The following is a 9937-nucleotide window of genomic DNA, read 5'->3' on the forward strand; positions in this document are numbered from 1 at the left end:
CTATATATATATATATAGGTATAATCTATATTTGCACTCCGCACACTAAAACCCTAGATGCATTACAAGAGTGATGGTCGAATCCCACTGTTTGATTAAAGTCCAAGATCTGTTGACAGGTGTTGTTGACTTACTGCCTTCTCATTAGTCTTATTGGTTCAAAGTTACAAAGGGTTAGCACAGATAGCTCTTGCATGACTATGCAAAACAAACAAAAAAACCAACAGATCAAATTTGTTAAGTAAAGATCATTTAATGACTTTATAATGTTTTTTGGAAGAGAACAGTGTAGTTTACTATGGCTTAAAAGAGCCAAATAATTCTATCCATTAAAGACATTAGTGATTATATGTATATATACTTCAAACACGTTTTTGATACATTTCTGTTGGATTGGAAATTAATTAATAATTTTTTTATTTAAATCCAGATGAGCTGGTGAGATTTTAAGTCTTTACAATCATTTGTTAACATCCTTTTTGAAATAAAGTTAATCTGTAGCTGTAGCATAAGAACCAAAGAGCTATTTACCAGAAGATTAAAACAAAACGTATATATTTATATATGTAATATTTTAATGAATAATAACTTTAGAATGTGAATAGGATATTAATTTTTTTATTTTGTGCCTAACCATTGTCTTGGCAATAGTTGGACAATAAATCCTCCATAATCAATTTATATATATTATTTTTGGTGAATTTTAAAATTTGCAAACTTTTAACCTTTCACACGTACATTTTAAATGAACTTTCTTTTTTTATAGTAATTTTTATTACAAGTATAAAAAGCTGGAATTCATGTTTTGCTATTCTTCAGGTGAAACGAGCGAGGGAGAAAATGGGACGTTCGTGTGAGATGTGCAGCAACTATGAACTTCAGCTCCAACAAATTCAGGAGGCTGATCAGAAGCACCGGCAGCAGTTGGCAGATCTTCAACAGACAATAGATAACTTAAAAGAGGACCTCCTGCGGGAGCAGGCCTTCCGCTTAGACTTGGAGCAGAAGTTTAATCTAGCTGCAGAAGATGTTATGAAACAGGCTAGTTATAATATCTTTCTTAGATACATAATGTCTTTTCAGACACTACAGTGTAATCATATTCTCAGATACACAATGTCTTTTCAGACACTACAGTGTAATCATATTCTCAGATTCATGATGTCTTTTCAGACACTACAGTGTAATCATATTCTCAGATACATAATGTTTTTTCAGACACTACAGTGTAGTTCTACTATCATTCTCAGATGCATAATGTCTTTTTAAACACTGTAGTTTAGTCATAATGTCACTTTCAGATATATGATGTCTATTCAGAAACTTTAATGTAGGTGTATTGTCATCCTTAGTTACCATTCATAGTGTTATCATAAGATAACACTATTTTAATTTTAAATTTGTTTCACTACAACTAGTTATCTGAGTTGCATTGTCATTATTATCAACACCTTGCTCTAGATACTGTAATGTTTTTCCCTGCAATAGCATATTCAAGTTCTATTGTAATTTTCATGACACTGTACTGTAGTTGTAATATTGTTCTCAGGCAACATGCTATTTGAGTTGCAATGCCATTCTCAGATAATATCCTATTGTAATATTTCTACAACGATATTATATTCAAGTCCTGTGATTCTCATACAACATTAGATTTCGAGATGATATCTCACCTCCAGACACAGAATAGCTTGATTCTTTTGTGCATCTTTCTATGAGATTTGCATGCCACTAGCCTTGAGTTGTCTCTCTCCTAAAAAACGTGTTTATCATGAACTGTGCTTGTGCACAATGGTTTCATCATGCAATGATAGCCTTCCACCAGTAGGAGGGCGACACAACTTCATTCCTTTCTTCAGCACTGTCTAGAATGGATGTGTTTCAAAACTGTTAATCATTTACTTGAGATTTGCAGTGTTTTTCTACTGAGTTAAATTTCATTTAAGTTTCCCTGGTTTACTGTTCATGATTCACATAACCAGCATGGTTTCTTTTTTTACTTTCAATTGAAAAAAAAATTCCAATACCTTACCTTTTCTCAATTATAGCTTTCCCAATTCAGTGCTGTCCTCCACATACACAATTTTTACTTGCCACTAGCCTTGAAACCCCACCTAAAATCACTCATTTCTGTGTGATATTGCTGCACTGTTGCATGCAAATGTCATTTCTTTGACACATGACATTCCTTGTCAGGTCTTCAACCTATTTCATTTTCTTTGCTTGGTATCAAGACCCCCTGTTGCTCCAACATTACACATCTCTCTTTTACTCAGGTGTGTTGTCCCTTCATCTTCACATGTGGAATGTATCTGGTCCATTGCCTGCATGGCTGGACTCTCCAGTTATGTAGCCTTTATCTTATCCCATCCCTGCTATCCTTTAACTCTGTCCATCTATCAAAAGAAGCAACAGTTTTTCAGCATTGGTCTGTCAGCCACTCCCTTCCTCCAGGCCATTTTGCTGTGGCCCACCTTTCAGCTTATTTCAGAGGGTTGTTTGACAATAGATTGTTGTTTTTCACCATTCTGGTGATCGATAGGCTTTATCAACAACATTTTGCTTTTCACATTACCTTTAGTTTTTTTTCTTAATTTTTCCTCTCTATTTTGTTCCTATCCTTCCTTCTTCACTGACCCCTTGTCATACTCCCATGCCTGACTAGGACTTTAATGTGGTTTTATATGGTCTTACATGTGCTCTATTTGAGGTTTTGGCTTCATGTTCATTATACCATCTTTTTTGAAGTCATATATCCTCCTTCTTTATGCCTGTAGTTGCAGTCATTCAGGTGTTTATGCCATTTATGTTTCCTGCACTCTCTTTCACCATACTTACTTACTCCTCTACATTGATCAGGCCTTTCTTCCAAAGACTTTGGCTGCTCAGGAAGGTGTTTATTCTTTCACATTTTGTTACATCAGATTCATCAACTGTCTTGCTCTCTTGTGTCTCATTTTCACCTATGCTTGAACAAGATCTTTCAGGCTGACATATGGATGAATCTTCACACATTCATCTCCCATTCTCTTCATCATCTGGCTGTTTCATCCCCTGCAGAATTTTGACTCCTGCCAGTTACTGTTCTTCAATCTATACACTGTCTTTGAGAAGAGTAAGTACATATTGTTTTTCAATACCCTTATTCCACTCTCTTCCCTCATATTTTATCGTGCCAAATGGCTGATGTTGCCTCTCAGAATATGCTTATTTCCAAAACATAATTACATATGTCTTCACCTATGTCAATGCACCCTATATCCTGGTACTGTATATAAGCATCTCAGATAATGTTATAACTTTTTCTTGACAAAGCGTTCACTGACGGGTTTCTCTGTGCTATGATCGTTTGATGATATTCTGAGCATTCTTCATGTTACCTAGTTGATTTTCTTTAAAAAAAATCATTTGGCAAGCCTATATACAGATTATTATTTTCAGCATGGAGGGAAATCAGGTCTCTCCCATCCCACCTCTGAATCAGGGGGGGGAGTCACTCTTAGTTGAGACTCTCAGTGACCTTATTCGTAGTGTGATATAGACATATATTCACTTTAGTGGTATTCTTTTGTGTGGCTCTGAGACTGCAATTGAGGGCAATCCTGGACATTCTGGAGAGAATTTAGATTTGCATTTTCCTGTGCCTTGTTTTATTTTGTTGGCTTCTCAGGAGGACACTATGGGATAAGCTACCTCAGGCTCTTTTTCTTCAGTTGGCTGAAAGGTCTGGGACCAAATACTTAGTTTCCCTCCATCCAGTGACATTGTGGTTCATGCAGGGAAGTTTACTGCTCAGTTATTTTAAGGGACAGCTATGCTTTATCCACCACGGTTGTTGGAACTACGTGATTTAGCCTACCACCGCCAGATGGAAACATATTCTGACCCTCAAAGAATACATCTGCTCCTGGAAATTAGGGTCCTAGAGTGGAGTTTGTAGTTAACCTGAATTGATCAATGTTCTCTGTCTATTTGGACTTACAACTCTGAAGTCTAATGTGTTGTTTTTGTAAAACTAAACTTTGTTAGAAGACTCTCAGGATCATCAAGTCCATTGATGATGAGCTGGAACAATTGATAGCATGCACATTGGTACAATTATCAGCTTCTACATTACTCCCTGATGTTGTTGGCATCTCGACTTTCCTTGGGGGTCATAGTTTTGACCCTATTTGAGGGTCCTGACCCCTAACATCAGTCCATTGGTACCCAGAATAGATTCTGTCCATATCCAAGGGGTCCTCCACTCAGTTGGAATGCTGTTAGCAGCAGCAGTGACTATTGTATACCTTTGGGATCTGTGAAGGCTGGGCTCCAAGAATTTCTGAATGTGTGGTAAACCTTAACCATGGGTCCAGGGGGCACTACAGGTCCTTTAGTCAGGATAAGTCATTCAGTTTACATCTTCACCACCATTATCTACCAAACCTGTATGTTTTCGCCTTCTGAAAATACTCAGATTTCAGAACTTCATTCTAGGGCTATCAGAGTTTTGTTGGTCTGGGGTAGTCTATTTGTTGTGCCCAAGAAGATAGGAGATTGGCATTCAGTCGTTGATCTTTCTCATCTATGTAAATTCCTATATCCTCCAAGGTTCACAAGTGAGTCATTCCTCATTCTGAATTGAAATTTTTACTAAGATTGTGTAGTATGTTTGATGTCACTGAATTCTATCTGCACATTTTCCATAGTGGTGGCATCGCACCATTATCCACATTTTATGCACAAGGGTCAGGTACTGCAGTTCAAGGCTCAGACCTTTGGACTAGCATCGGAACCATATGTGTTGTACCAAATCGTATTAGATTTTTCTTATCACCTTCTTTCTCTAGGCCTGTGCACACATCATACCATGGATGACTGGTTACTGCTGGCATCATTTCATCAATTAGCAGAATGTCACACCCAGATTCTACTTTTAGAAACAACCAAGGCATGCTTCATTATCAGAGCTGAGGCATCTATTCATGCTCCAACTCAATATGTCATTAGTCTAGATATGTTTTTTTCATCACATATCTCAGTCAGGCTCAGCTGACTACCATACGGCTCCACACTATGGAACAGGAAGCCAGGCTCTTACTCTCCTCTCATTCTCCCACTGCAAGGTGCAAGGATGGTTCTTTCTCTTTTGGGAATGTGGGCATCACTTGAATCCCTCATGTCTTTGGGATGAGCACACAAGAGATCCCTTCAATGGTCTTTATGCAACCAATGGATTATAAACGTCGATTCACTGGATTCCCCAGTTTTCTTATTAAGGATAATTCTCTTCGATCTCAATTGGGACAATACTAAGGTATGGCTTCCTCTGACACCACCTCGACCAGAGATCCATCTCTTCACGAATGCCTCGCTTCGGGGATGGGGTGCATATCGCAACAATCAGGAATTCCAGGGTCTATGCACAAATGATGAGGCTTCCCTACACAATGTTTTAGACCTTCTTGCTTTTCAAAAGGTGATGCCTCATGGTCTGGGCTTACTAAGGGGAAAATCTTCTGGCTTCACTTTGACAATTCTATGGTGGTATCTTGCATTTCCCATCAAAGACTTTTTTTGGCAGGTGTCAGATGGGAATTTAGGCACTTCTTTGGGTGCCTCACTGATTATGTACAACACAATACAATGGAAAGTAGGGTGGTGGCGGTTCTGTATGTGTTGTGCAGGTCTACTTCTCAGATAACTAGTGTGCTCTCTTCCTGTCTTTGTTTGTCCATTTCAGTCAAAGTCAGACACACATCATACTGTCTCATTGCACCCTAACCACACAACACTTTTTGGCTTGCTGACCACTTGATCATGCAAAAATTCCACCCATCCCTGTGACACTTGGGGCTCTTTTTTCTTTTGGGCAAAGAGTATACTCTGGTTGAGATGTGATACAGATGTGCCCCTATGGAGCCTCTGCTTTCCATTCAGTCATCTTCTCTGAAGGGAGCTAATCTAAGTTTAATGTTTGCACTGGCCCCTCCACCATTTCAGTCTGGGTTTCTAGCTATGCTGTGTCCAGAAGTGAGGTATTGTCTCAGAAGTTAACATTTTCCTTATCTGAAAATGTATTTCCAATAAAGACTCACCTCTTCACACCTTCCCACCCATTCTTCCAACTTCCAGTGCACTTTCTTCTTGCCTTGTCTAACATTGAATTTATTTTGAGTTCAAATGCTTAAGGGTAGCTACTGCGCAAGAAGGTTGTGTCACCATCCTCTTGGTGGATAGCTATTGTCACATGATCCAGACTTTATCTTCCATAGACTATCATGGAAAAAGCCAGCACCAGGAAGGTGAATGCCCACTTCTTTGACTCATGCTTGCTGACTTTTGAATATAAGGTTTCGCAGTCAGCCATTGCATTAAACATGTTTTATAGATGGGAGATAGCTCAAGTCTAGTGGCATGCAAATCTCATACACAGATGCATGAAGGATCAAGCTATTCTGTGTTTAGAGGTGAGCATTCGTCAGAAATACATTTTCAGGTAAGGAAAATGTTAACTTGTAGTTGTGATGTCATTTTTAGACAACACCTCATTTTAATTTAAAGTTGTCTTTAGGCAACACCCCATTGTTATTGAAATAATGTTTTCTAACAAAACCCCATTACAGTTGTAATATCATTCTCAGACGACACTGCACTCTGATTATAATTTCATTTTCACACAATGTAGTATTCCATTTACAATGTCATTATAATTCCTAGACAGCATGGTATTGTGGTTGTGATATCATCTGCAGACAACATTTTGATCTAGTTGAAATGCTGTTCTCAGACAATATTGTATTCTACTTGTAATGTTATTCTCATACAACACCTTACTTGAATTGTAGTGTCATTCTTAGACAACACTGTGTTATAGTTCTGATATCCTTCTGAGACAACAGTAAAGTATTACATCTGAAAAACTTGCGATGTTGCATTTACCATCATTAGGTTTAGATTATCATAAGAAACTGACTTGTGTAAACTTTCTGTATGTCATACACATGAAATTAGGACTATTTTCATCTTTTGTCATGATTGTAACGCCAGATTGTCTGATTCTGTATTTATGTTAATTAAAGATTTTATTACATAAAAAGGGGATCTTACAGTATATTATTCAACAGTGTTTAAACTTATCTGTTAGAAATGCTGAAGATAATTTAATGGTATTTTTTAATTGAGAAATGTTACAAGAGTTAACCTAAAATCAAATTACAGTATATAAAGTTTACAGAAGTATAGATTTAGGTAAACTATATGTGTCTTTTATGATAAATCAAACTTAAGATGAAATGCTGAAATTTGTAAGACATGGTTGATTCTGTTATATCTTAGGTCAGTGAACTGTTCAAAACATTTGAAGACAAAGAAAAGTACATCTCTGAGCTGAGGTCTGAATACACATCATGCTATAATGATGTGTATGACAAATTGGTAATTTGAAGTTTCTGATATGTTTTTTAAGTTTGTTGTGAATTTTTATTTGCTCTTGGTAAGTCAGTACAACTCACCTCAGTATCTAGTATGTCTTAGGTTTTATCATAAACAAATTAGTGGTTATTCTGTATCTTGTTAATAACAAAGTATTGCAAAATAGCTATTGATTATTGATATATACATACATTAGCAGTTAAAAATGCAGATATGAAATAGTCACAAAAACATAAGGGGTCAAAACCTAGACCAAGTTTAATTAGGTTACTAACTAAAAAACAGCAGCAAACTTCTATGAAGAAATAGCACAAAAACACCTGAAAGTATAAAAAAAAAGTTTTGTAACTGTAGTGAGTTAATTTTTTTATGAAAAGCTTATGAAGGTCCATGCTGGATATTCAGACAAGAAGGTATTTATGTCTATAGGTTATATTTAACTATCAGTTGGACTTGTTTTCATAATTACCGTGTTGCCCCTAATTAATGCCCCTCTCTAATTATCCCCCTCCCCAGTATTATTGTGTGACAGCAATAGTACTCCAACATATACTAACACACAAACATTTATTAGCATTGAAATCAACAAATCACATGTGAAAGATAGATTCCCCTGGGGGAATTAAATAGGGGCAATACAGTAGTTATTTTAAACCTTAAAAGTAATTTAAAACATATGGAATGTTTACTAAGAGGGAATTAATTAGGAAACAAAAGCAAGAAGAGACAACAAAATAGCATTGATCTGTTTTAGTATCCTTTACAAAATGGGTAACATTAACAGGCTTTAAGCTAGATAGGATACAGTTGCAGAATAGCAGCAAGCTCTGAGCATCTTACAAAACAACACAATAGCAGAGTGGTATAGTAGCAGCAAGCTCTGAGCTTCTTACAAAACAACACAATAACAGAGTGGTATAGTAGCAGCAAGCTCTGAGCTTCTTACAAAACAACACAATAGCAGAGTGGTATAGTAGCAGCAAGCTCTGAGCTTCTTACAAAACAACACAATAACAGAGTGGTACAGTAGCAGCAAGCTCTGAGCATCTTATGAAACAACACAATAGCAGAGTAGTATAGGAGCAGTGAGCTCTGAGCTTCTTATGAAACAAGACAATAGCAGAGTATTGTAGTAGCAGCGAGCTCTGAGCTTCTCATGAAACAACACAATAGCAGAGCAGTGTAGTAGCAGCAAGCTCTTAGCTTCATATCAAACAACACAATAGGAGAGTGGTGTAGTAGCAACAAACTCAGATGTTCGTATGAAATAACACAATAGGAGAGTGGTGTAGTAATAGCAAACTGAGATTCGTATGAAACAACACAATAGCAGAGTAGTGTAGTAGAAACAAGGTCTGAATCATTTACGAGTTAACAAAACTGGTGATATAAAGAAAGGAAGGTTGCTATAAATGATAATATATAATGTCTTACTTGTATTAATTATTAGTTTAAGCATTAAAGTTGTTACTGATAGTGCTTTCGTGATTTTGAATCTGTTAAAACCAATATGTGCTATTCCAGAAACAGCTTGTTACTGAAAGAGAAGAAATGAGGACCAGGGTAAGCAAAATGATTTTTGTAGATAAAGCCAATTAAATTAATATTTCAGAAAAAAAAACAGTGGAAAGTTAATTTACATAAAGACTTTAACATTCATCAGAAAATCAAGTTGAAAATTATCATACTTGTGTCAGTGTCATTTCAAACTTACTGGTGAGATACTAAGTGAAATGTCTCTTAAGGTTTATTTGTATGTGTTAAGTTTTAGTTTATATCTGAGTATTCCCTCAGAGAGTTAAAATATTTGTTGCTGAGTATATAGTTCTAATTGAAGGAAAGCATTTATCAGTAAAAAAATGTTCTATTACAGTTGTTCATAAAAACTCAGTAAATTAGGAAAATAGCTTTGCATGTCCATTATAATTTTGTATTTATTTTTTCACAATATGACTTGCCTAGAGATTTTGTCTGAGATTAAAAGAGGGAGAAAAATACTTGTTAAAACTTTTATTGTTAAAAGTAAATGAGTCTGCAGCTTCATGTAAATTGCTGGCTAAGTGTGACCATAAGCAATCTTTTAATAAAATAAAAATATCTAATTATTTACTAACTTAATGAAATACTATCTCTATTTAGTCACAAAAATCATTAAAGGTGTAAAACGTTTATTGCTTTATTAGTATATGTTTATTTTATTATAGTGTTATTGTGTTGAAAATGTTTTTAGCATTTAGTATATGTTTATTTTATTATAGTGTTATTGTGTTGAAAATGTTTTTAGCTTTATGATTTCTGGGAATTTTGGTTTAAATGAAACCTTAAAAATAGTTCTTTTTCCTTGTATACTCCTTCTCTAGTATATTTAACTTTCTTCTGTATGTCAAAGTGTATATCATGCCATTGTTCAGGCAGTGATGTAGCATAAGATGAGATGCAAAGTAGTAAAATAGAAAAAAATGAAGTTCTCTGAAGTGCCGATTTAATATATATATATATATATATATATATATATATATAT

The 9937-nt window shown here is 35.7% G+C and overlaps 1 protein-coding gene across 5 annotated transcripts in view; it reads left to right on the top strand.

Moving 5' to 3' along the window:
- Positions 1-9937, top strand: part of LOC106460377 (rab GTPase-binding effector protein 1-like) — a 94232-nt gene that overhangs the window by 64081 nt on the left and 20214 nt on the right. For all 5 annotated transcript variants that reach the window (XM_022387084.1, XM_022387081.1, XM_022387082.1 and 2 more), the window contains exons 11-13: positions 820-1041; positions 7321-7419; positions 8941-8979. In XM_022387084.1, the coding sequence (XP_022242792.1) occupies positions 820-1041; positions 7321-7419; positions 8941-8979 (360 nt within the window). The remainder of the gene's footprint in view (positions 1-819; positions 1042-7320; positions 7420-8940; positions 8980-9937) is intronic.

Source organism: Limulus polyphemus, unplaced genomic scaffold (genome assembly GCF_000517525.1).
Source record: "Limulus polyphemus unplaced genomic scaffold, Limulus_polyphemus-2.1.2 Scaffold761, whole genome shotgun sequence".
Classification (NCBI taxonomy): Eukaryota; Metazoa; Arthropoda; class Merostomata; order Xiphosura; family Limulidae; genus Limulus; species Limulus polyphemus.